Source organism: Patiria miniata, unplaced genomic scaffold, assembly GCF_015706575.1.
Source record: "Patiria miniata isolate m_02_andy unplaced genomic scaffold, ASM1570657v1 HiC_scaffold_29, whole genome shotgun sequence".
Lineage (NCBI taxonomy): Eukaryota > Metazoa > Echinodermata > Asteroidea > Valvatida > Asterinidae > Patiria > Patiria miniata.
This window is the reverse complement of record NW_024037068.1, coordinates 316075-343753: the sequence shown is the minus strand read 5'-3', so window position 1 is coordinate 343753 and position 27679 is coordinate 316075. Positions and strand designations below refer to the sequence as shown.

General features: G+C 41.0%; 2 protein-coding genes across 5 annotated transcripts in view; both read right to left on the bottom strand.

Annotated features, from left to right (window-relative positions):
- The window catches only part of LOC119736119 (solute carrier organic anion transporter family member 1A4-like), a 29426-nt gene extending 24443 nt beyond the window's left edge, over positions 1 to 4983 (bottom strand). The window contains exon 1 of the mRNA XM_038210131.1: positions 4862 to 4983. The gene's annotated coding sequence lies outside the window, so the exon portion shown is untranslated. The remainder of the gene's footprint in view (positions 1 to 4861) is intronic.
- A 2687-nt stretch (positions 4984 to 7670) lies between these two features.
- LOC119735427 (xylosyltransferase 1-like) overlaps positions 7671 to 27679 on the bottom strand; it is a 61451-nt gene continuing 41442 nt past the window's right edge. For 3 of the 4 annotated variants that reach the window (XM_038209127.1, XM_038209128.1, XM_038209130.1), the window contains 8 exons: positions 24267 to 24469; positions 22617 to 22697; positions 20500 to 20529; positions 17026 to 17242; positions 14642 to 14818; positions 13641 to 13880; positions 11561 to 11779; positions 7671 to 10983 (listed from right to left, as the gene is read on the bottom strand). In XM_038209127.1, coding sequence (XP_038065055.1) covers positions 10312 to 10983; positions 11561 to 11779; positions 13641 to 13880; positions 14642 to 14818; positions 17026 to 17242; positions 20500 to 20529; positions 22617 to 22697; positions 24267 to 24469 — 1839 coding nt within the window. In that variant the 3' untranslated portion in view covers positions 7671 to 10311. The remainder of the gene's footprint in view (positions 10984 to 11560; positions 11780 to 13640; positions 13881 to 14641; positions 14819 to 17025; positions 17243 to 20499; positions 20530 to 22616; positions 22698 to 24266; positions 24470 to 27679) is intronic. The other variant, XM_038209129.1, reaches the window with a different exon arrangement.

The window sequence follows — 27679 nt, the reverse complement described above, 5'->3', positions numbered from 1 at the left end:
CGGTGCACATGTATTTACACGGAACCGGGTGCTCGCGAGGGGTCACGTACGTATACATCAACATCTGGTGCGCGTGCCGGTGCAGCGCTGAGTAAATGGCAGAAACCATTTTCTCAAACAAACCCTGGAAAAACTGTCAAATATCTAGAGGATGTACGGAGCGATTTTTGTGAAACTTCCAGGACCAAAAGATCAATCCTTAAAAATTACGATCAGAGAAAAAAAATCAGAGGATGAACGATACAATTTTTCAAATTATGTCGATATTTGTACCCGTTTCAGGGGAGACATTTTGTAATGAATTTCCCACCTAGACACATTCAAAGCAGTTAAGCACGTTGATCCTGGCATTAATCAATCACAAATGTTCGCTAATGTTTTTACGCATTTTTATATAAATTAAGCAATCGTATCAATTGGAATTACTCGTTGAACCTATGCTGTCATGTTTTCAATGCTGATAGAGAGAGCATTTCAACATTAAAAATGGTTTCCTTTTTTTTTTAAACAACGCTCACCTCTTTTAAAAATGGAATGTATCCAAAGAGAATAGTCCGCGATTTTTTGGTCTGGAACCCAGACCCCTTCCGCCCCCCCCCCCCCCGGGGGAAAGGACCACTTTGTGACACAGATAGTCCAGCGGATATGTGAAAAAATTGTGCACTTTTGCATAAAAGCGTGAAACTTGGCACAGATGTTTATATTCATGCGAGAAAATGTTTTAGATGTGGAGCCATCGCAAATTTACCCTTTTAGGGGCGTGGCATCCATTTAAAAAAAGGGGGGCGGGACTTGTCGTGCCCGCAGTAAAAATGGTTTTTCCCACTTGTTACAAAAGCAGGAAACTTCACAAACACATAATTATATAGATTATTAGTGTTTTCCAGATTCGGAGCCACCACAAAAGTACCTTTTTAGGGGCGTGGCAGCCATTACAAGAAAAGGGGGGGTTTAATTATTATGCCCACTTTGGAAAACATTGTGCCCATATTTCATGAACGAATAAAATGTCCCACAGACGTTAATATTCATGAGAAAAAAAATTCCAGATGTGGAGCCATCTCGAACACACCCTTTTAGGGGCGTGGCAACCATATAGGGGAAAAAAGGGGGGCGGGGTTTTCATTATGCCCACCCTGGAAATATTGTTCCCACACTCATAGAGAAATGGAACTTTCCACAAACATTGACATTCATGAGAAAACAAATTCCAGATGTGGAGCCATCTCGAACACACCCTTTTAGGGGCGTGGCAACCATATCAGAAAAGGGGGGGGCGGGGTTTTCATTATGTCCACCCTGGAAATATTGTTCCCACATTCATAGAGAAATGGAACTTTTCACAGACATTGACATTCATGATAAAAACAATTCCAGATGTAGAGCCATTGCGAACACACCCTTTTAGGGGCGTGGCAGCCATATTGAAAAAAGGGGGCGGGGTTCTCATTATGCCCAACATGGGAAAAAAATGCCCACATCTCATGAAAGAATAAAGCTAATTCCCACAGATATTAATATTCAAGAGAAAAAAAAGTCACACGTGAAGCCATCGTAAACACACCCTTTTAGGGGCGTGGCAGCCATAGTAAAATGGGGGGGGGGGTAGTCATGATGCCCCTATAAAAGAAAGTTCTTATGTAGAGCCACAGCAAACTCATCCTTTTAGAGGTGTGAGGGGCCTACTCACTGTGCCCACAATTGCAATTTTTATATTTTGTTGTTGATTTCTTATAATGTTGATTGGCCCATAACCTATATTATTTGGTAATACAATGACTTACCCCAAAGAGCATGGGTAAGTACCGGTAGGCTAACCCGTGTTATATTGTTCAATGTGTGTACTTGCACCTATATTATCATGCACATCTAAATTCCAGAGTGATTTCATAATTACAAATACACAGCACACAATGGCAGCCCTAAACTCTAACATTTAACATTAATGGGCCATGGAAATCCTTTTTTTTTTACGGGGGGGGGGGGGAGTGTAAGATCCCCCTACCCCTTACCCGTTGCGCTGCATTGACAGCAGATTGGGTAACAACACGATGTACTCGCCTCACAAAGTGGTGGACACGTCCACTATGACTTCACATTCAATGAATCTGTGTACCCCCACCACACAACACCTCTGTTCTCTTAAAAATGGTATATCAAGCTCTTATGAGTGTTTTTTTTTACCCCGACCAAATCCATTAAAAAAAATTATACGTTATACAGGTGCGACACTGCATATGCCTTTTGGTCTGTCAGAAAAAAAGGTAGGGGAAACAATGTATTTGAAGAAGTAACACTAGTCTTTCCAGGACTAACTGAGGTACCCCAGTTTATACCCCTAATTCAGATATTGATGCAGTTGAAAGTTTATCAATAATTCTACAGACGAAAGAACCAGTAACTGGGTTAATATAGATAAGGCCAGAATGCATAGTGTAAGAAAACAAAGGGTTTGTCAACAGTAAATTCCAACTATAAAGGCGGCCCTACTCCAACACATTAAACAGCTATCTGAGGTGGATTTTATTATATGAAACGCGGTCAAAATTTTCCACGTTGTGCATATTGAGTACCCCCCCCTTTTAAAAATGGATGCCGCACCTCTAAAAGGGTAGGTTTGTGATGGCCTCACATTAAAAAAAAAAGATTTTTATGAATGTATTGTCCGAGTGGAATTTAATCCATTTATGAAAGGTAGGCACAACTTTCTTTTATAGGGGCATCATGACTACCCCCCCCCCCATTTTATTATGGCTGCCACGCCCCTAAAAGGGTGTGTTTACGATGGCTCCACGTGTGATTTTTATCTCGTGAGTATTAATGTCTGTGGAAATTAGCTTCATTCGTTTATGAGATGTGGGCACACTTTTCCCATGTTGGGCATAATGAGAACCCCGCCCCCCTTTTTTCAATAAAGGGTGTGTTCGCAATGGCTCTACATCTGGAATTGTTTTTATCATGAATGTCAATGTCTGTGAAAAGTTCCATTTCTCTATGAATGTGGGAACAATATTTCCAGGGTGGACATAATGAAAACCCCACCCCCCCCTTTTCTGATATGGTTGCCACGCCCCTAAAAGGGTGTGTTCGAGATGGCTCCACATCTGGAATTTGTTTTCTCATGAATGTCAATGTTTGTGGAAAGTTCCATTTCTCTATGAGTGTGGGAACAATATTTCCAGGGTGGGCATAATGAAAACCCCGCCCCCCTTTTTTCCCCTATATGGTTGCCACGCCCCTAAAAGGGTGTGTTCGAGATGGCTCCACATCTGGAATTTTTTTTCTCATGGATATAAACGTCTGTGGGACGTTTTATTTGTTCATGAAATATGGGCACAATGTTTTCCAAAGTTGGCATAATAATTAACCCCCCCCTTTTCTTTTAATGGCTGCCACGCCCCTAAAAAGGTACTTTTGTGGTGGCTCCGAATCTGGAAAACACTAATAATCTATATAATTATGTCTTTGTGAAGTTTCCTGCTTTTGTAACAAGTGGGAAAAACCATTTTTACTGCGGGCACGACAAGTCCCGCCCCCTTTTTTTAAATGGATGCCACGCCCCTAAAAGGGTAAATTTGCGATGGCTCCACATCTAAAACATTTTCTCGCATGAATATAAACATCTGTGCCAAGTTTCACGCTTTTATGCAAAAGTGCACAATTCATCGATATTTTGTCACATATCCGCTGGACTAAGATACAGAGAGTCCCGTTTGTGTAGGACCTCTTATTACAATCCAGTATATGGATATTCCGTTGGACATAGTTTTTGGCTTGAGCTCTATGTACCGATCCAGTAAGCACCGCCCATGGTATAGACCGCTTGCAGACGCGTTCGATAATTGACGCGCTAAGGTGAGCGACGCCATGTTATGGGACAAAATGTGCGTGGATAGATATACGCCTGTCCCACAACATGGCGTCGCGCGCCTTCGCGCGTCGATTATCGAACGCGTCTGCAAGCGGTCTATTCTGACCCATCACAGCCGTGATTTATGTCCGACGTGCGTGCACCAAAGTCCGACATGCGTGCACGCGCGTATGGTGCGCGCGGCAGGAAAATGCAGTGTGGCAGTGGAGAGGAGCACGTGTTAATTTGCCCACGTGCGCAGTGGGTGGGGCTTACTGGATCGGTCCATTATTCCTGATCAGATGAGCATTGGAGCTGGAGTTACTCCTTCAGCCTTACTTCGTGATGGGAAATGATGCCGACTCGCACCGTAATCAAAATTGAGAAATTGTCTTCGATGTCGCAGAAAACATTCTTAAAACCATTTTACACTCTTGGGAGTCTTCTATTACAACCAAAACAAGCGGGAAGAGTATATAACTGCACCTCATTAATATTCGTGATCAACTTGGAGCGCGTCATTGGCCAATTCCGCCGCGCGTCCGGGAAGTAAAAATGCATACGCGCCAAGGTGACGTCATCAGCTCGCTGTCATGCGAGTGAGGCTAATAAAAGACAGTGAGGCTACACTACTAAATATTTATGAAGTACAGTAAAACAAATACAGCATGGTTTATTTTTTGGAAAGTAGTTGGAATTACTGGTCCCGAGGTGTAGGTCAGCTAGTCAAGCCGTCTACACCTCGAGACCAGTAATGCCCATTACTCCACCTCAAACCATGGTGTACACGTAATTGTATATTACCCAAACCCGGCAATCACGCACACAAGTACAAGTGTGTCGATTCCCAATGCTTCATATACCCAGATGCATGCAGGCAACTCAGATAAAACTGTGCCCAGAAATTTTCTGCTTCGTGCAACAATAGCTACAATCGTGGATAATAAGTGCTTTATGATCGAGAAACAAGACCGTTAAAGTGAAGCCGCTATAAAATAAATGTTCACTTACCGACAGTTGTTGAGCACGCACCAGAGCCTTGAGCGCAGTAATAAAACCGCTACACAATAGTAATGTGTCAAATCACACTATGGCAAAACTCAAAGTGCGACAATGCCAAACATTTTCTTTCATACGTGTACACGCCGTCCCGTTTTATACAGAAATATGTAATCGCGAGGTCATTATGGCAAGCTCGTTCTTTTCAATCCTTGGCAATGATTACTTAAGCCGGCGTGACAATAGTATGGCATCGGGTATTGTCATCACAACAATACTCTGTATCCCCAAAATTGCAAAAAGTATTCACAAGCGTATGGGCTATTTACATTGCAGGTCGGTTGCCAGGCAAAAAAAAAGTATTAAACCCGCACACCAAATCCTCTGTAGTAATTTTGTCACTGAGCAAAAGATTCTTGAAAAGAGAAGAAGAAAGAGTTAGAAAATGCGATAAAGTGGGACTAGGAGAGACAATTCTTGCGTTCAGGTAAAATTTTTACACATTTTATTAGAACCAGTATCAAGTTCCTGATCAGAACTCTTAAAACAATAATCCTTTATGCCGCTGTCAGGCTTACTGCTTTAAAAATTATAACAAAACAGCAATACATGTATACGTGTTATTTGAAGTACTGTTGATATGAACTTATCAAGCGACACATATTTGAAGGGCAAAACTGTGTGCACTGTGCACAAATCCAAATGAAAATCGCAACCATTAAACGTACAGCTACATGTACATATAGCGTTTATCAAAGTCATACATTTACATGTACATTATTTATTATGTAAAAAAAACCAATAGGAGCTAGACATACCATGCCATGAGAAGACACTAACTGTTGAATGACAATCATGTCCACAGTTATGGTGCTGTGTTAGCTTCTATACATTTTAGAAAACAAAATTAATGTAATATTTGTCGCGATAATGTCCCGATAAGCCTCTGAACCAATGACATCACACTTTGTTTACACGTGTGCTTTCTTATGGGAGCCTGGTTGGGACAACACGCGCACGTAAAGGGTGTGTGACGTCATCAGTACAGAGGTTCATTGGTCAACACAGTTATTGAAAACAACTTTACTGTCTGTGAAAAAACATTCAACAAGTGGGATCAACTTTTGTCGAAATATAGGGGAAATTAGCCTGATATAGGCATATTATGTGATGCGCACTCGCCTGGGTACAAGGGCAGGAGTCTGTGGTTTGCCTAAACTTCAGAAGGGATACCTTGGCACACGGACAGCAATGTCAAAAAGCACAGCCATCACCGCCTCTAGCTCCGTACCTGCCCCTAGCGCCGGTGATCACGAATCCGATTGTTGGTTTCTTATCGCACAGGCGTATATCATCATTTTTACCACAAAGGACCAATCTAGGGTTAGGATTATCAGTAGCACCAGGGTTGTCGCAGGCCCTACTACGCCTAAGGCACCAGAAACAATGTTTTGTTGATGTTAAGGACTAAGCAAGCCATGGTCAGGTCACACTGTGATATTTTCGTAGGCCCCCGGTTTTTAGGCCCTAGGCACAGTGCCTACTGTGCCTATTGGATAATCCTGGCCTGGACCAAGCTAAATCAACGTACATTCAAGGGAATCACAATACAGTCTGCGCCGCAGCAGGGTTTTACAACGTGGAGACCGAGTTTCCCGCGGTTCATTATGGGAAGAATTCGGCATCCACATGCCAAATGGTTATTCCTTTTGAACAAGAACATTTTTTTTTTACGCGCAGTTTTACACCTGAATTTATGTGAGGACACACCAAGGCTCTAAAATGCAGTGTTTGTTTGGTACCGCACACGTTAACAATGAAAGACGAATGATTAACCACATGAAAACACAATGTTGCCCGTGAACTTGAGAACGGGCCTCTTCGAGGAAAACACATGGTGGCGACATAGCGCGTTCCATGGGCGCGGACGTGATGTCGCATGCGGATCGTGTTGACTAAAGGTCAGGGGTCAAATAAACTCTAACCAAACCAATTAGAACTCAGAAATATTGGCCAAGTTTGGGCAAGGACCATTAGTCGACTAGTGGTTGATTTGTAACGTACCTTACACCTGCGCACTAATAGCAACGTGCGAACGTCTCTAGTCAACCGCTGGTAAAAATGTCATCGCAAAACTTCTGGATCCTGGCTCTCTGCTAGCGTTATGAATGCGCGCGGCTATTGGTTACCAGCGAAGCAACCAACCCCAGTAGGCTGGTTCCACATAGTCGACTAGCGTAGTCAACCACCGTCGACTAGCCAGAGTTCGGGCAAACGTTAGTTAACCATTGGTCAACTATAGTCCTTGCGCGAACTTGGCCATTGTGGTCACCCTTGATTCTAATGGGCCGAATTGGTAATTGTGGGTTAAAAAAATGCTTATGCATTATGGCAACAAACAATACGACGCCTCTTTTATACCAGCGTGGAACGTATCAAAATATTAAAAGCACCACCATATTTTCTTTTTCAAAATTTCAAGACTGTTTTTCAGTAGTGTGCAAAAAAATATTTACATTGATGAATATATTATGTATTCACAGAATTTTTGGCACAGATCTCGACGCCTTTTGTACCCTGTTCCCAACTAATTTATACGCAAATAGACTCATGAAGTGAATTAGCTTTTCTGCTGTTTGGGAAATTTAACGGTGGGGAGAATGAATGTGGCGTACGGTTTCAAAGTGCATGCATAAGCTTATCAGTTATGTATGCCAGTACGAAACAAATTAAGTTTGGTCCACATAGATGTTAAGATCTATATATTTAGTTCACCGGACAACAGACTGGCATTCAATCACCAAAATAATGATTCACAATCTTCAATCAACAAACGGTATAACAATAGAATTTATAGCAGCTTATGAAGATACAAATGTACATTAATAGATCCAGTTGATTTTAGACCCCCGTGTACCTTGTACATTAAACTCCCGAACGGTCCACCAGGGACTAAACACCAGGGACTAACCCCTTTAGTTCTTAACTTCACCGATATGGAAAGATTCCTAGTTTATTGCTTAATAATAATAACTATGTTAATCAGGGGGGGGGGGGGGGGGGGGTGGAGCCAATAGCAGTTTAATATAGAGCATTGTTTGCCGAACTAATTTCTTCCCATAATAAACATAAGAAAAACAGCGCCCTCTATTGACATAGCTAGAAACATTTCGCACGCAATGATTGCAGGCTACGATACTTCTGCACCAACAAGTTTTGCGTTCGAAAAAAAAAATAGTTGAAAAAAAAATTGGCCATCTAGTGAGGTTGTTTACAGAGTTTCCCCCTTTTCAATATCAGTGAGAAGGAATTTAAAAAGGGAATATAGCTGACAGGTTGAAACATCTGACATAGGTGTTGTTTAGAACTAAAGGGGTAACACGGGGGTCAAAAATCCGATTGTTTAAAAGTGCGTCTTTTAAAGTGTCTGGTAAAGAAAAATGTAAGTACAACACTAAGTTACAACTCGGCTGTTTATCAGCCTTCCAAACTTCAACCAGTCTTAATCATAGCGTTTAATACATCCCAACACACACATTTATTCCCTTAAATCGTCTCAAAGGAATCTGAAGTGTGGGTGCTTACTCTATGAGCAAAGTGGTTTTGCAAAAACTTGAAGGGTTTTGAAGTGCAGAAGACTAGGTCTGAATCAGGCATTTAAATGCAGAGAATTTCATTGGTCACACGTACGGCACTGGCTTGTTTTTGTTTTTTAAGCATGCAGTCTGCTTCCTGCCAGATGTGACTGGTAGATCTTTTTTGATTTGTTAAAAGTTGCCTTTTTCGTGCAGGACTTTTTCCCAGACTTACAACAAAAGTCTGGAACTTTTAATTATCAAATGACACATTCAAACTTAAGTACTTTATAATATGTTTATTTTAAAATCTGATAAAAGATTAAGTATAGACAGCCAAAAATGAGTCCATATTTCTTTGTTCCCCTCACCTCCCCAACCAAACTTGCTACACTTCATTAAAAAAATACTTAATTTTTGCAATTTTTTTATCAACTAGTCACCAGCACCAACCGTTGGCACCCACCTGATTTTTAAAAAGCCTCTTAGAAACAGTTAATGAACACCTCTACTTTGTTTGTCAAAGGTGGTAAAAAAAGGTGGCAATGTTCAAAACAGTGACATACAGGTAGACAAAACAACATAGAAAATTAAGTATAAAAATGAAAATTGTATCATCAGATACCAACTCATAATGCTGTCGTCTGTAAACATCGCGGAAGAAAAAATAATTTATAGTTTAAAATTTCATGAACTTGGTCAGTTGCTTATTATAGAATCTGTGCTGGGAGTGTACATGTTGATGGTGCTGCGCGCACAACTCCTTCTTTAGACTCCATGCGCAAGCACCCCCTCAACGGCTGCGAAGAGAGAGCTTGGCAGGACACTTGCAGGCATTGCAGCCATATAAGCCTGGCGCAAAGATGCTGTGAGTTTGAGCACATTCAGATGAAATGAAATTGTGTGTACTGTGGTCCAACCATAGCAGTACTGTTTTCCACTTTTGCCATTTGAGGGCAAACGTTTTCCACAGACTTTGTATCTAAATGTCAAACTAAACAACTATTATTTTTCAAAGCAGACAATGCCCTCACAATTTAAAAATAATATGCACATTTATTTTTTGGCATGATCTGAAAACTTTAGGCTTGTTATAGTTTTATACTTCATAGTTTTTCTATAAACTAGTTTCTCAAAACACTACCAGGAATATCGGTGGTGAGTGTCACATCACTGGTTACATGCCATGTGTATTTCAATGTACAGCAGGGAGCCAGGGATGTGAGGTTCAGTGGTTATGCTTGACTTGCGATCATTCACATTTTTGCTATTATGTGACCACAAAGTCAGCCAATGATTGTTGAACTTAGGCCTTTCTGCAGTAGAGATTATTTTTGGAACTTGCTTGAGAAGAGTTTGAGAAAAAAAAAAAAATAAGGGTCCTGTGCTGCAGCTCACACAGAAAAAGGGTAAAACAACAAACAGAATTTGCCGAATTAAGATACACCACTTACAATGCAGGATATAAAACTGGTATTTATGACATACAAAACATATAAAACTAGAAACTAACTATAATTCTATTCATTATTAACAGCCTTAATATATACAGCACCAGTTGAACACAGGGTTAAATTACTGTATAAAAATAAATATTCTCTTTTGTTTTACCACTAGCAGTTGTCCATTGAGCTTGGAATTAACCGAAATTGTTGCGTAATTGACGCATTTTGCCGCTAGTGATTCAGGTTGAGTCGTCATGTTGCATCCACAGATCACATTACCAAACGACCTTTCGTCACCCTTTTTATGAGATTTGAACACTGTGGCATTTTATGCAGCATTCTACAAACGTCACACAAAGGAACCAGTTTCACCGGTATTCATGACGAGTGAGTAAAACAACCAATAACGGCTCATTCCAAAATCAGCTTGTGTTTTTGTTTATCACCTAATCCGACCGTCCGCTTTGACATGACTTAGATCCGATTTGGAATCCGGTGACAGTGTGCTCCAGGACTGACCGTAGCACGGTTTGAACTGCCGGCACTCGGCCACTTTCGTGCCGTTCGTCGGAGCCACGCAGAAGCCCATGACGGACCAGTGCTGGCCAACGATCTCGTCCACCCAGTCGTGGAGAGCCTCCCCCACGTTCTGCGCTCGCTTGTTGGCCTCCGCGATCAAGCTGGCCGAGTCCCCCAGCTGGAAGATCGATTTCATGCTTGAGAAGTCCTTCTCCACGTAGCTGTTGTTGGGCACGCCCGAGTTGAGCATGATGGAGTCGTGGCGCTGAATCGGCCTGCCCTCCGCGAGGGCTTGCGGGACGATCAGGAATTCCACTTCAGCGACAACCATCCACTGATACAACAGCTTGACGTACCACTTGCCCGGCCGGAGCGGTTTTTTAAACGGAGGACTGTGGTGCGTCTCTTCCTTGTCGTGGTCCACCGTGGTGTCAAACGACGCCGCGATGTGATTGGTCGGATCGATCCAGGAGATGGTCACCTGGACTTGTTCTCCCGGTTTCCATTTGATGAAGACGATGGGACTGTCCTCGGGACCCATGATGTTGGCAAAGTTGCGCAGGACGCGCTCCTTGAGGTCGTATTGCGTGCCCACCTGTGTACAGATAAACACTCCTTAAAATACATGTATCGTCTGTCCAGTTGGAAGTCAAGTCAATCAAAAGTCATCACTCGTCATTATGTGTCAACACAAAGTATCAGATGTCACTCACAAGTCATTGCGAGTCACCACATGTCATCATGACAAGTCATCAAATGTAATCGCATGCATCCAATATCGATACATGTCATCACAAGTATCGTTACTCGTAACTCAAAAATACAGTATTCAAGACAGAGGAATAACAAATTTAGTTGTTCACGTTATATGTTTGACATATGCGTATTACAGGCTATAGTGAAACCACGCTGACCACCGTGAAATATGAGCTACAAGAACTTATTCCGAATCAGGATATGTTTGACGCATGCGTATTACGGTCAATGACTTTACCGAGCTGCAAAAATAGTATTTGCGTCCTGTCACACCAAAATTGCTACTGCATCTAACCAAGGCAAGCATTCATGTCAAAGTTTAAAGATAAAGGCCTGATAGGCTCATGGAAGTATTTTGTGGTAACACTATGAGATGTCTACCGAATATTGCAACATGCCAACCAAAAGACGCAAACCTGAAATTTCTGCAGCCGTGTACTGGGCCCGACGTAGCTGACTATTCTGAATTCCCTGGCCAGCGACAACCACACCTCCAGTATATCCGTGGCACCATTTGGCGTCTGGCCTTCCACCGAGACGACCACGCCCCGGAAGTCGTCGTTCTGGAAGAACAAGGTGACCTCGGTCGGGGAAGACTTGATGCTGTAGGCACAGTGGTTGTCGTACGGGTGGCCCTACACAGTCAAAGAACAAAAGGAAGTGTTAAAGCCTCACTGGGTCAATTTATATGATTGTAATATAGGAAGACCAAGTGTGCCCTCAGTTGTGCGTCCAAAAGTTTTGCAAGTGATTTGCATAGTGTGACCTTTGTGCTTCCTGCGCAAAGGCAACTTGTAACAAGTTTTCTTCTGTGGGCTTTGAGCAGAGAAGACAGACATATAATTGTCTCTGAAAACTCTCTCGTTTTTGTATGGAGCATATCACTGTGGGAGGGTAATTTCATAGAATGTTCCCAGTGAGTGTTGCTCTGGTTTTGTGAGAGAAATTGTGTATTTTCAGGATGAGACATGATTCATTGTACTATAATAGTGTCTAGCGTATACAGCCAAGTGTTGAACTTTGACACACACACACACATTGTATTTACTGTCATATTTAGTCTATTGTGCACAGGGACTTGAATGCTTGAACTTGAAGTGTTGTAGGAATAAATTTATTTAAGTTCAGGAGATCACAGTCGTCATATCATAGTGATTGTATATTTTGTTTGAACACTCGTCTGCTTTGATTAGAGGACCGCTCCTCCTTCCTTCCCCCTTAATTGATGTGGGTACTGGTTCACTTCAGTAACATTAGCATTGAAAGCCTGATATTATTCTGCGATAAACTCCAATCCAAATGACGATTTCACTGATGAACAACAGCTTAAAAAACAGAGGTTAAACATGTAGATACTTCTACAACATGTCATACCATGACAGGAAATCGGGTCCCTGGTGTCTTTGAGCAAGACACTTTACAACAAGTGACCAAGGAATAAACTTCCGTAATTTAGCATGGTGAACTAACAAGGTGTTTAAAATAAGGTAATCCAAAAATAATGGATTATATGTACAGGACGAGTCAAACAATAAAGGAGACCCAAATGGCGCCCCTATTTTGTAAAGAAGTTTTGCATGTAGCGCGTTCAAGATCTAGGATGCGAAAGCCCAATTAGTAAGCTTTATTTTAGTGAAAGAATTGTTTATATCGCTCATGTACTTTTCAAGTTATGAACTTTTAAGCACAAACACAGTTTTGTAATTTTGTCCACGGATCACAATAAACTTAAGTGATATTTCAGCAAAATGAAAACATTTCGCTTTATCAAGAAAACACATCAGAACACTCTCATAACCATGATAACTGGCACTTATCATAACCTTTATTTAAACAACTTCTGCTTCCAACGTTAAAACAACATGCTTTATAATGTCAAGAGTTTATAGTCTTGCCCTGCCTTCTACTTAGCTACCCGGAGACTTATGGGATTATTCTGATATCACTTTCAGGATACAACATGGTTTTGTTAATAGCTAAAATATCACGTACCTTAAATGTGATCCGTGGACACAATTTTAAAGCTGTGTTTGTGTTCAAAATTCCATTACTCAAAAGGTACATGAGTGATTTGAATGATTCTTGTACTAAAAGAAAGCTTATTAATTGGGCTTCTGGAAAGTGCCACATGCAGAACCTCTTTCCAAAATAGGGGGCGCCATTTGGGTTTCCTTTTATTTTTTGACTCGCCCTGTAGTGTGTAAAATTGTGAGCTTCAACACTGTCAGTGAGGTTGCTTGCTGGTTGGTTTAACAGCTTTCCAGCAATACCTTACTTGCATCTCTGCAGTCATACATTCAAAACCTGTACCGCCCCAAAACTGCCCAACACTGTATGGTTTTGTGAACCCATCAAGGAGTAAATATGTACAATGTAATACAATGTAATAAAAGTGCTAATGGGTTGACACGAGAGCTCAAAACCACATTTAACAGAAAAGAGTGTTTAAAAATTGAACAGGAAATCTTGGAAGTGTTCAGACGTCCATGTTTTTACCTGGGACACCAGGTTGATGTGGGCAGCCATCAGCCGGACAAAGCTCTGATAGACGGTCAGCGGGATGTCGCCGGGGGCCTCTGTGGCTCCGTCTGCTCGGTGGTACAGGCTCTGCCAATACGAGCGATCGCCCGCAGTGCCAACGGGGTAGGCGCCATAGAGGTACGTGTCAAGTTGGTTGATGACGGCCTGGTTGATGACTGGCTCAAACTTGCGGGCGAAGTAGGCTGGACGGTTTGGCTGGGGATGAGAACAAACACTGCTATTGAGAGCAAGCTTGTAGCAGGTATGGTGTGAGTCTTTTACAAAGTGAGTCTTTAAAAAATTAACTGCTGGGCAAACATGGGTAGCCAGTCAAAATGTTCCCTGCAGAATTTCTCTCGGTAAACAAATTGGCTGAGTTTTTGTTATGCTAAGCGACTCTGAGCCTTGGGCCAAGACGTCAGTGATCGATAGCGATTTTAGTTATAGTTGTAGTCTCACGCTGTTTATGACTTTCTCTAACTAACGTCTTGGGAATTTCGCAGGAATGGGGGCATGGCCGTTTTATGAAAATAACACCGTTGGTGTAAATATTAATATCGTTGAACAAAATGGCGTTTTCCTATTTGATACCGGAAGTCACACGCGGTTATCACCGAGTTGCATTAGTGATGTTTGATCACCACACTTCACAGTTGAATTTCCGCATGTAGCGCATATATTTACAACTGTCGTGCGGCACGCGCGTTTGACTATTTCGCGATCGCTGATTGGTTGCCTAGGAAAGCCTAGGGACAAAATAAAGAAAAAGTTAAACCACTGCTACAAAATTCCCAAGACAAGCAGGTGCGCTGGTCTAATTATTGTGTCAATCAGATTGGGCTCAGACCCCTCCTGGTTTAGAACCTGTGACTACTCCACCATACTATTATCCCCTTATTCAAGAACCTCACAAACTGGAATTGCCACATAGTGGAAGTCTTTTTTGTGTGCAAATTTCACCACAAAAATAGACTAACCTTTGTTTTATACATGTCTTCTGGTTTGAAGTCGTTAGGGGAGCAGCCGCACCAGTCCACAATGTGCTTGTACTGGCACTGGCATCCCAGCTTGCGCTTCCAGTTGGTCACGCGCAGGTTGTTGTCCACGAACGTCTTGCACAACTCGCTGTTCTCCAGGACTGTATGAAAGAAAGACTGTCCCAAAAAAAAATGAAAAACAGAATGAAAAATCTAGTCAAATAAAGGACAAATTATTATGACTTGAAATGGTGCCTTAGGGAGACATCCCCATAGGGTCGTGCACAAAATGTTTCCAATTTTAATGACACCTAACCCCAATTTTCCCTTATCATACCCCTACGAAATATGGTATAATTATGTTTTGGATAACGAGCCATCGATCTAGCCTATTTGGACAATAAAATTTCACCTCTAAATTGGAGTTGTGACATTGTCCATTGTCTCACTTAGGTATAAACTGATGACAAAAAATGTCTCTTGAAGGGTATATTAACGGGAAGTATTAGCTTTATTTATTTTATAGTATATTTTCTGAATATACAGGCTAATAAAGTAAACATTGCAATGGACAGAAATGTATTTCAAACCTATTCTTCAACTACAAAAAAGCTGCTTAAATCCAATGCCGGGTCCAAATATATCATAATCTTTTTTTATTAGAGATTTAGAACTGAACAAAGCCATGATTACTCATTGGAATGGAATACGTGTTTCGCTTGAGGTTGTTATGTCAAACACGACTATTTTTAATCTATCAAAGCTCTAAGCCTAACCTAAATCCCTGTCTATCGTGCCCCACCCCTTGTTGGAAAATAATTTGGTTGAACTGATCCGTTAAGCCTATGCCATGATGCTTTGAGAAGTCACAGCCATGATTGCCCGCACCATACGTCTGACAAATAGTCAGAGATATGTGTGCACTTACGCATGATGCACGCAGCATCATCTCTTGAACATATGTGACGCGATCAAACTAAATGAGTCGTTTGTCGACCCTGGTCATTTTATTATTTTTTTTACAGATTTGAAAAGAGCACAATCTCAGCATTACTGCTGTGAAAACTGCATGATGGTGCCATCTTTAGTTCAAAAATTATGGAAGTCGGAACACCTACAGATGTGATGAAGTGATGTGATGAAGTGATGTGATGAAGTGATGTGATGAAGTGGCCCTACTTTGGCCTGTATCTCCAAATGAAAGTTCCCGACCAACGACTCATTTAGCTTGATCGCATCACATACCGGTATACACAGATCTCACAGTGCCAACATATGTAGATAAGTATAGGTTTTACGGGTGCAAAAAGGGTGCAATTTTTCAAGATGAGGTAGCAGAAATACAGCCAATATATAATAGCCTACTTCAAGTTCTTCACACTAGATAAAGTTACACTTATTCAACAAGCTAGATCGGAAATATCTTGGAAGCTGCGGGCAAATTGTGCCCTGTAATTTCTGGAAGTAGAGTTTTGACTACCCACCCCAGGTTTTTGACCCCAGTGACCCAATGATGACCTTTGACCCCAGTTTGGTCATGTGACATGTTGGGGCTGGGCTACTGATACTTTTGAGAACGTTAGGTTGAAATCAGTCAAAATATGTAGGAGCAATAGACAGTGTCAACGTTTGTTACTAACTAAACTAACGGAATAACGGAGAGATATGATGATTTGTTGAGCTACTATCCCGCAGCTAACAATCTTTGAGAGGAACAATGTGGTTATTTTAGCATTATGAAAATTAAACTGTCGGTCAAATTGATTTTAAAAATTTCTAATAGACACTTTAACCCTCCTGTGCAAACATACATGTACATTCTGTGCAAAGTTGTCCTTTCAGTCAAAATCAATCATTTGACAGTTTTTAACAGTTGAGAGCTCCAAGCCTGCATAAAGCAGGATTGACTGGCTGTGACTGTTTATGTAACTTGATACAGCTATGCTTTGACCGCAGGTGATTGATAAGCCAGCTGTGCCTAGTCCTACCACTTGCCTGCTTTTGTCTGCCGACTGAATTTGACAAGTCACAGTGCTTGCTTCAAATATGATCTAACTGTTGGTGACTAGCCTGTGTAAAAGGCATAGCAGGGGAAGATGACTGAAATTTTTTTGACTGTCTGTGACTTTTCACACAGCAGGAGGGTTAAAAACAAACTAGGATTTCAAGCTGAAATAGAGGTTTAATAAGTTTTAAAGGTTCCGCTGTGGGGCCTGTGTGCACTGTGACATTGGTGAGGCACATGCGGTGTCCCCCATGTGCTTAGACGGCAGGGCTTAACTGCCCACACAATCTATTGCCCACAGAATCTCCACATCCCCTAAACTACCCTAACCATTTACAAAACAACTCTAGCCTACAACTCCAGCCTGGATGCCACCTACCTCGGCAGGCAGCAGCGTGTACTTATACATCTGCTTCAATCCCGTCAACAGCTCGTTCTTGGACGTGATCAGGTACTCCACAAACTGACGGTTGATGGTGATCCAATCGGACCCTCCGTCCAGCGTAATGCCCGTGGGTAGCTTGCGGTCGCCCAGCCTCCACATGTGGGTATCGCACTCGTAAAACACCTTATCCAGGCCTTGCTTCTTTATAAACCTAGTAGAGGCGATGGATAATGTTGCAAAATTCAGCATCACATGAAAATTCAAATGTTGCTAGTTTCCCTTCACCGACAGAATTTCATAAGCACTGTAAACCATTATAAAGGCTTGTTCAAACTACACCTGAAAATGAATGTAAAGCGAATGTCATGATGTTACCAACTGAAGCTTCATTGTGGTTTTTGTCATTACCCTAATTAGTTAGGGAGATTACCTCTTATGGGCATAGTGTCCTTTCCCCTAAGCGGCCACTGACCATGGAAAAATTCATAAACGCCAGGTAACAAAACATGATGACTATGTCGAAACTGTAAGATCAATCCTCTGGTTTTGCAAAGATGAAATATCTAAAGCAGCAGTAACATTGTGAGATTGGAACGTACAGATAATGTCTGTGTAGTCCATTATTTTGCACAGCCAATCAAATTTGTCCAAACGAAGGGTTTCGGCCAGGGGATTCAGCTCCCTATTCTTTAACGCTTAAAAAAATAATGCTGTCGCATGGTAACACCCACAATCCTTTGCGGCACACCAAAACGCCGTCGCTGATTGGCTGTTTTGGCCTGTGTAGGGAAAAGGTCAAAATGTCCATAAGCGATAATCGCTCGAACTGCTAATGAATTTGCTTAACACAGAAATTCACGTGGAGTATGAAACAGCCTTGAGAATGCGTTTGAAATATTCACAAGCTTGCTTGGGTGGGAATCGAACCTGCAACCTCCTGCTTACAAGTGACAAGAAACACAATAGGGGGAACCACTTTGCATCCGTCACGTTAGCAGTACTTTCCAATGGTTGTATTTTGTTTTACAGTACCTGAAACCACCCAAAATGTTTTTGAAATGTGAATGGACATGCAGGCTTATAATACATGTAATACGTGTTGAATCATTTCTTTCTTTCTTTTTCAATTTTTGAAATCACCCTCAAATTTCCATCCAAAAATGGACGGAAAAAGTTACCTAACTTTTCCGTCTACTATTTGACGGAAATTTGAGGATAATGTCAAAAAGCAATACAAATAATTAACTTAAATTATCTTTAGCGAAAGGCTGCATGTCCGTTCATGTGTTGAAATTCTTCTTTGGTGGTTTCAGGTATTTATCAAAAATCACAACCATTGGAAAAACTGCTAACGTGACGACGGTAGCAAAGTGGCCCCCTTTATTGTGTTTTTGTGCACTTCACTAAGTAGCTTCCAAGGGTTTGCTCGCTGGACTGAGCTTGATAAAGCAGTGGGTAAATAATGCAACTAAATGACTTTTAATGGACTTTCCCATCAGAGACGTGAATTTTAATGCAGGGCAAACCACAGTAATACAATTAATGTCCCCTGTAGCAAAATTCCACCCATAAAGTTTTCAAATGAGAAACAGATATTTTCAGCTTCTGATACCTTTTTAACCCAAGATAACTTTTGTTCTACTTTTGACTTGGGCAAATAAATGTAAGGGTAACCAATTATAGGCCAATTTTTAGTTTTAACTTTCTGTGACTTTTTGGAAATGTATCTCAAAAAAAAAAATAATAATAATAATTATGGGAAAAAAGGTGGTGACTGCTGATAAAAACATCATGAATGCATAAAACAGCAGGTGATCTGAAAATGTGTATTAGTAAACATACAATTAATCCATAAACACATCAGGTTAGTTTTGCAATCAAGTTAGCTACATGTAGATGTAGAACGTGCAATAAAATTGAGCGGGTATCCTTCCTTAATAACCGCGAAATTGAAAAGTAAATTCATAAATACCTACAAGACAGTTGATTCATTCCTAATGGTTGAGACCATCAAGTGGGTGATTTTAAATGGCTGATAAAACACCGTCACTTTTCCGGTGTCACATGAAATTTGGACTCCTATGAAATCTGGTCCCTTTTAAACGCCCTTTTATTGGGTGAACATTGGCAGTCTTCGCTTAGACATGCGCAAAATTTCAAATGAGTCCGTATTTCATTGAGTCCTAAATTCACACTACACCGGCACTGCCACGTTCTGCACAACATTGTACAGTATGCACCACGTGCGCACCAATCTCCATATAAGGAGATTATTAGTACTGCTCGCGAGAGGCACATACCATAACATAAAGTAATAGTGAAACAAAATTGTTTGAAATTTTTAATTTTTTGACTTGTTTTGACTTTTAGGCCCAAAGGTATTTATGAATGGGAATAAATATGTGCTTCGCCGGTCTTTAGACAAGTGCGTTTTAAACCGGCTTGAGGCCTGGTCGCCGGTTTTACATTGTAAATGTACTTGTTTAATACCGGCCAAGACATTTTAATTCCCTTTATTGAACAGTCCCGAACAGCCCCCTCTGTCATGCAAGAGAAGATAAAAGTGTTAAAAAGGAACATGACGTCATTGTTGGTGATACATACTTACACATACATTAATCAACCGAGTGAGTTTTGGTAAAACACAGCAAACGTGAAATGGGAAGTAGAAATTGGAAAAAGATGAGTGAAGTGGAACCCTTTAAAAAAAACTGTCATTGATTATTTTTGGTTGAGTAAATAATGTTGTGTGGTTAGAGAGCAAGTTTTCCGGGATGGTAGGGAAAGGAAAGTGGAAGAGTTCAGGGTGTGTCAATAAAAATGTAGCAGTCAATCCATCGATTTTAAAAATACTTCTCTATAAAGTGTGAGAGTTTAGTAAATATTCTACGCAATGGTCTTTATCCCATCTCATTTGGACACCCCAGTCCAGAGATATAGCCAATTAAACGAAAGGAATTGAATTCCAAGTTGGGCCACTTCTCAGATTATCTGGTATCTAATGAAAGGCATTCACATACCAAGAAGGTGTGTGAATGCCTTTCATTAGAAACCAGATAATTTGAAAAGTGGCCTTAACAGATTTTGACAGTCTTTACAAGCTTAGCCATAACTTTTCAACAAATCACACAGAACAAAAATCCTGTCAAGGGTAAAGAAAAACTCTATCGTCTCATGGTAAAAAAAAATTTGCAAAAAAACAAACAAAACCGAACACAACTTATTTTCCTCAAAAAAAAAACCCAACAAATTGTTTGACTGCTACATTAAAGGGAAAAAAGCTTGATTTTTTAAATAAATTGAAATGAGTTTGAAAAAAGAGAACAAAAGTTACCACGAAATGTGATGAGTCATAGGCAAAAGTGACAAATAAACAAATATTAAATCTCCATCTATCCAAACTTTGAAAACTGATTAATTCCCCCCCCCCTCCAAAAAAAAAAAAGACCACAAAGGTTATACTCTTACCCAGGTTTTCGTTTTCCCTTTTTGTCTTTCCTGTTCAAATCAGAATAGCTTTGTTTAAAATTAATGCAAACATTCATGAAGAAATTCACTGCTAAAAATGATATTCTTCAAATTAGAAGGAAAAAAATAACTAAAAAAATCTTATTTTAAGAAAAAACTTCTTGTCTTAGTCCCAAGAAACTTTTTTTTAGGGAGTGAGATGAGAAAATAGTTCTTCATACAAGAAAGAATTTCTTGAAATAAGAACTATAAGAAAGTCATTTTTTGGCAGTGTTAATCTTCTTGTCCAAATTATTAACAGCAAAATAAACCTGCAACTCAACGTACAATAAGCCATGCAGTTGATGCGAACGTCCGAAACCATGCTTGGGAAAAATAAAAAAAAATCAATCATGTTAGGAAATGCGCGGGGAAATTCCCCCTAAATACTGCCGAGAACATAACGTGACCTCTTTTCCCCCTAGAAATGATTTCACATACATGTATATCCTGTTTATTTTGGCACTGAAAATTATAAATGTTCTAAGTCTGAATTGTTTTTTTTTTATTATTATTATCCTGCCACAACCACTTTCTTTTTCCAGCCCAGCTTTGTCAGCTTTCTGTCCGCGTGACTAGAAAAAGGGAACAACGTTTTCCTCTTGCGGTAGATGAAGCAGGAAACATCAACACATTTTTGTTTAAAATAAAGGATTGCAAAAATCCCCCAAATGGTTCGCTTTTCATGTTTATCATAAAAACCATGAACCACCACCCTGTACAGACTCATGCTTTGTCAGATGACTGGTGTGAATGTGTCCTTCGTAAGTCCTCGCAAGTCCATCACAAGTCATTACAAGTCATCACAAGTTCATCACAAGTCAATCACAAGTCCATTACAAGTCATTCAGTCCTAAGTCAAGTAACAAGCTATGGACTTTGACGAAGGCATTCCTTTAACTACTGTTCATCCCCCTTTACTGGAGACCAGACTTGTAATTGTCTTGTGATTTACATTTATCTTCAAGCAAACTTGTATCCTCGATCCTGATTGGTCGATCCACGGCAACAGCGGTGTGATATTATTGCACGGTCCATATCGCACCCTGCGTATTGCGCTATTCCAAGATTTGAGCGACATTCCAGCTGCATGCGCTAAACCGCTAAAAAGGTTCGCGTAAAGCGTGCTGTAGTTCCAACTTTACTGTGCATCAAGTTGCTTGAAGATAAACTCGTTAACGCGGAACATGGAAAATGTAGTGATCTGTGTCCCATATATATCGGCCGAGAGGCATGTGGGACACAGACGCACTACATTATTCTGTGTCCCACTCGTGCTAGCGGATAACTTGTAGTGACTGGACTTCTAATAGACCCATCTAGAACACTGTTTGATGCCACTTTCATATGCCAATTTCCCTGAAACGACAACCTCCCACTTTCCTGATGCAGAATTTTTTTTTCAAATGAGCAAATCATGCTAAACAAGTCCACATGCACCGTGTTCACATCCAATCATGCAATATAGCTCATTATAACACACCTCTCTCAAATACTTCAGTCGAAGTCACGTCTTCGTGGATTGTGGTGTGTTACAAAACACATATATTGACTGGGGTATATACACACACATGGTCACTAGTGCACATATATCCCCCAACTCCAGGCCTGTGAGTGACCACAGTGGGTTCCTATTCTTCATTCAGCCTCCAGTCTTGGCAATTGGGGTTCTGTTGCAGTCACTAACAGTCCCTATTAAGGATGCATAGATGTGTACTAGTGACCTCAGTGCCAGTCAATATAAAACATACACGTATATTGACTGCAATCATGCGGTCACTAGTGAAAGTTTATGACCCCTTGGGCCTGTGGGTTCCTATTTCCCTATTGTCCTTCCTGGTCAAATTGTGGTCACTCACAGTCCCTCTAGGTACATAGAAATGCACTAGTGACCTCATAACCAGTCAATATATGTCTACCAGTTTACAGTACGGTGGGAAGTTCATGTCCAACCCAGAGGGACTGGATTCCTACCGAGGTATCGAAAGCCGAGAAATTTGAAATCAGACTAATGGGTCAGTGGGCTCCTGAGCAGACCCTAGACTATGACCTTTGACCTTTTGGGGCGCACCACCTACCTCTCGTCGTCGTTTCCGTGAGCCTTCAAGAAGTTGTATTTGCGATACCGGCTGAGGAAGCTGACCAGGTACTCATTGGTCCTGAAACAAGAGACCCAAAACAGATTTTAAAAAACCCAGACATTTAATTTTGGTTGACACAACAAGGAGGTGCTTCTAATGCTCTGTAAATTACAGGGTTTTTATACTGGCATCGGTGATTCTTTGTAAATAAAAACCGGACAGAAAAGTGCATTATTGTCAGTGGTCCTACCACGCGCAGCCAATGGTGGCGCTTCCTAATACCAACTAAAAAAAGTCAGAATTCCGAATCTGAAAAAAAAAACATGCACCACTCTAGCAAAATTATGTGCCACATGGAAATCATTTAGTAACCATTTCAACATACAGAAAAGTCTACCCTTTTACTTTGTCTTAGGCCACCATTTTGTTTTCAAACATTCTGAATGAAATTTGGCTTCTTGCCCAACCCCTTCCAACTTTTCCTTTACGTTCTGTTATCAGTTTGAAATAAATTTAAAGTTGCATTCCCGTGATCTTCAACAAATTCATTTTTTTTTCTCTCTCTCAATTTTCAACTTGTTTTTTTAAGTCCAATCAAAATGTCTTTGTTTAATTTTTTTTTTAGACGTCTGCAACCCTCTGAAAAAAAAAAGTGTTTTTGTTTTGGGCACAAACAGATCTGCTTTGCGAGCAGACTGGCTCCCGGTCCGTACCTTATCGATACTGATTGTGGGGCGGGAACCAGCCTACCCTGCTAAAACAGAATTATTGTTTGGCAGTCAATAATTCTAAAATTGTAAAGTTATAATTCAATCACTACACATGGGCCGATTTTTTCTGTCAATGTCTCATTCAAAAGTGAAAACTTCTGAATACCGAGTACGCGGGCGACAGCAGTGGCGTCACCAGACTTTTCAGTCTGGGGGGGCACAGGGGGGGCACCAGCATTTGATGGGGGGCACTTAGGTGGATACGGATCGCCGTCCTGGGGGAGGGGTCTAAGGGGAGGGGGTGCCCCCCTCCCCTTTGGAAAATTTTCGCATACGGAGGATGGGCTAGATGCAAAATGGTGCCACATTTGATGCTAAATTCGATCTGAAGATATCTCCAGAAATTGCTATTTAACCAACTCAGATGATGGGAGTTGAATATAACAAAATATATATATATTTTTTTACCAACCCAAATCTCAGATGGGGGGGGCACTCGGGGGGGCACTAGGTTTTCCAGGGGGGGCACGTGCCCCCCCTGGCCCCCCCTTGGCGACGCCACTGGGCGACAGATCTTATTTATACGAGGGCAACACGCCTTATTTGGGGGGGGGGACAATTTGGCATCACCCTTTTGTTAAAATGACCGTTAGAAGAAGGAATTTTATTGTCGCAAACCATCTAGATCAATTCCTCATGGCCCAAACATAAGTTTACCGAAATTCATGGAGGCAGGATAAGGTAAACTTGTGTTAAGTCACTTTTTTAGGTCCGTGCGCAAGTCTATGGGTAAGTCGCCCTATTAAGCATTCGGTGGAAATATAATAACTTTTGTATTGCTAGAAAAGAGAAATTTAGAAAAGGAATCTATCTTTCGGGATGAAAGTCGAAAGTGGCAGGGGCAATGCAACTTTAAAACTGAGTGTCACATGCATACTTGATGGGCATGTCGGACTCGCTCAGGTTGATGAAGAAATCCCACTGCCAGTCCGCCATGTTGAGCAGGTCCTCCATGCAGCGTAGGTAGACCTGTAGGAGGCTGGCTCCACCCCAGATGGTGGCCAACCTCCAGGGGGTCAGTCGGATGTTGCTGAAGGCCTGGGCCATCTTGCTGAGCTCACGGTGAAGGTAGTCGGACCTCTGTGGTGTATTGATGAGAATGATGGTCTTTTTAACATTTTGTCCTTTAACCAAATTTATGTATAAACATTATTAGCACTGTGTACCAATGCTGGAGGGTGGGGTGGGGTCGGGGTGGGGCAGGGATGGGGCAGTTGGGGAAGGAGTGGCTGGTGGGGGAGGGAGTGGCTGTTTGGGGATGGAGATTGGGTTGGTGAGTTTGTTTCTGCATTCAATAGGGGACGTTGAACAATAAAGGACACAAGAGTCCCCAATTCCTGAGAGGTCCCTATTTGGATTCGTGAATGAAACATATGGGAGGTCTTCCTAAAAAGTTACAGTCAAACAAAAGAGGGACAATAGGGGTCCCTGATTGCAGGCAAATACAGACTTGTATGGGTGGGTAAGGAGGGGGGGGGGGGGATTCAAAGCCCCTTCATTACAAAAAGGTTGTACATGTAGGTATTGAAAAGTCCATGAAATTGAATTTGTTTTTGTGCTTTCCTTGAAAATGCACTTTTGTGTCCCATTTAACCTACATTTTCAATTTTCGTTATTGCCATTTTCCAGGGTGTTTTGGTGCCTTTTTGGTTTTATGCTAATACAAATTTCCATATTCATGAACAAAAGTGTGATGTCATTTCAGGCAGAAACCTCAATGTTACAGCTATTTCAGTACCAAAAGTTGCCAGAACTTTGGATATTTTCTTTCCTTTGGTGATTCCTTATGGTGTCAGTACGAACAGTAACCCAATGAACAAAGGTTTCTCACAAATGTTTTCATTGAGCAAATTTTTGGGTTCACAATTTGAACAGAAACCCCTAAATTGAACAGTGTCTTCCTGAAATGACATCGCAGCAACAGCGCCCTCAGCTGTCCGGAAAAGCATGGAATAAATTAAAAAATTTAAGAAGTGCACTTTTTCAATAAAAACAAAACAAAACTGAATGCCAAACAGTTTTGATGAATTTAAGAGCAGTAGAAAGTTGCACAAATTGTGTTCCTCAGAAAAACTCATCACATGGATCCTTTAAACTTTAATAAATTTCAGTCAAGGGACCTAAAATCCAGCAACTTTAATATCCAGAACACATGATACAAATTATGAACAGCGCTCCCAAGCGTTGAATGATATCTTCCAACCCAGCCCCCTCCTCCAAATCGTCCTCGCCACCCTCTGAATATCCCCCAAAAGTTTGGAGTAAAATCCCCAATTTGCTAATGACAAACCTCTTGTCACACTTTTGCTCGATGCTACCCACAAAAAAGGCCACAAGGCACAAAAAATAAGCTCCCATTTTCAGAAAAAAATGTAAGTCTCAGCAAGTGCAAGACATGAGCAAAAAAGTAATTAAAGTCGTATGATCCCCAGAGAAATATGGAGGGGGTGGGTGTTCATTTAAGAAATTTAGATTTGAGTGCAGCTGCCTTGATATCATATATCCATGCAATGTTATCATGTAAAAACCACAAGTAATTTTCTTTAATGCATACTGATAACAATGATTAGCCATCTGAGGGATGTTAACTTGGAAAAAACACTCAGGCAAAAGTAAACGCTCCAAATGAATAATCCATGGATGGAGATTCAGCGATTCAGGTATCATATTTGGCAGGAAAAGAGTTCAAGTCGTGACGATAATCAGCCTCCAGCTTAAGAATTATCTTTGAGGTGATTGAACTGCATCATGGTGTAAGAGTCACGAGAACTCATTTCTTAGCGAATCCCAGGGGCCTTATAAACGAGATGGAAATACGTACATACATGTACATGCATGAGATCACATTTCCCGAATCAATTCCATTTATGTTACATGTAGCTTCTGGAATGGCAAGGAGCCAGACTATTTTTTGGAATGATAGTAGTGCTCGCCTCACATGTAAAAAAAAAATTGCATTCAACGTCAATCACAAGATGATATTTCACTCATATTTTTGAAATATTTATCAGAGCACAAAAATCTAAAATGCCAAATTTGCCTCTGTCACATCACACATGTAATTTCTACTTTTCTAAAGTTTTTATGACATATTTCAGAGGGCTTCTTTTGCCACCTATACAAGGTGGCTGACTCGTGACAGAAGGGAACATAAAGCGTGCTAAAGTGAATACCTACATGTACATGTAAAGTGCAATCGTATTTGATTTAAGTTTTGTAAATTCTTAACTAAGGCAGATGGGCTGGGTCTTGTGTTAAAGATTTGAATAAACAACATTTTAATAATTGAAACATGTCTAAAAATCACAAGAACAGTTTGTTTTCAGCCCCAAAAAAGGAGAAGTTTTGGAACAGGAATGCAGACATGAAAGCAACTATATGGTATCAAGACACTTCCATTGTCTTATACAGTCCAAGTATCACGTGTGCAGATGTACGGTCGAACATCTGATACATTATGACACGCAACTTTTTATGCGACCCCGCATGCCAGCCAATCAGAGACGTCGTTTTGATCAGAACTGTAGACTAAGCTGTTGATTGGTCAATTTGGATGCCATGTTTCTGTAATACAACAACGGGTTACCAAAGACCCGATATATAGAAGGTGCCTGCTGAATGGTCAGAATCTCGATGTCAAGACGCAGTCTTGTTTTGCATAATTAATCACCGAATCTGCTCGCGTATCATAGACCCATGCTTTCCATGGGATATTTTCCATAGACTATATTTTATAAGATTATATTTCAATCCTGTCAAACAATAAAACAGCCAATTACAGTCAAGTGTCGTCAGATCGTGCTATCAGAAGGAAATCATAACAATGTGCAATCAGTTGGAATGACATTTCTCCTCAACTCTTCGCCGCTGAAAAAAAAAAAAAAAAAAATCAATGAGATAACTCGAGTCATCTTCGATGCAATTCTACCGACGCCGCAATATTGCGTGACAAATTAACTGCCCCACCTACAGACAGCTGTATTCCCAAGGTGAGACCCTTTGGTTAATTTACGTCATCAACGTGAATTCCATTTTCCCAATCTTTGACCATGCTTGCTATTAAAGCCACCGTGTCTTTGTTCGAGGCGCACGTTCGTGCTTGCTTGACCTCATTTCTGCATTTTGGCAAAATGGAAGAACCTCCCCTTTCAATGATTCAATGAGCATAACAGCATTGCAGTCGCTGTGTGGACCTGTGAACAAAAGATGTCCACACAATTGCGGGAACTGAAGACGTTCTGTGGACGGATGAAATGCGAAGTACCACACAATGCAAATCCAAAGCAAAAC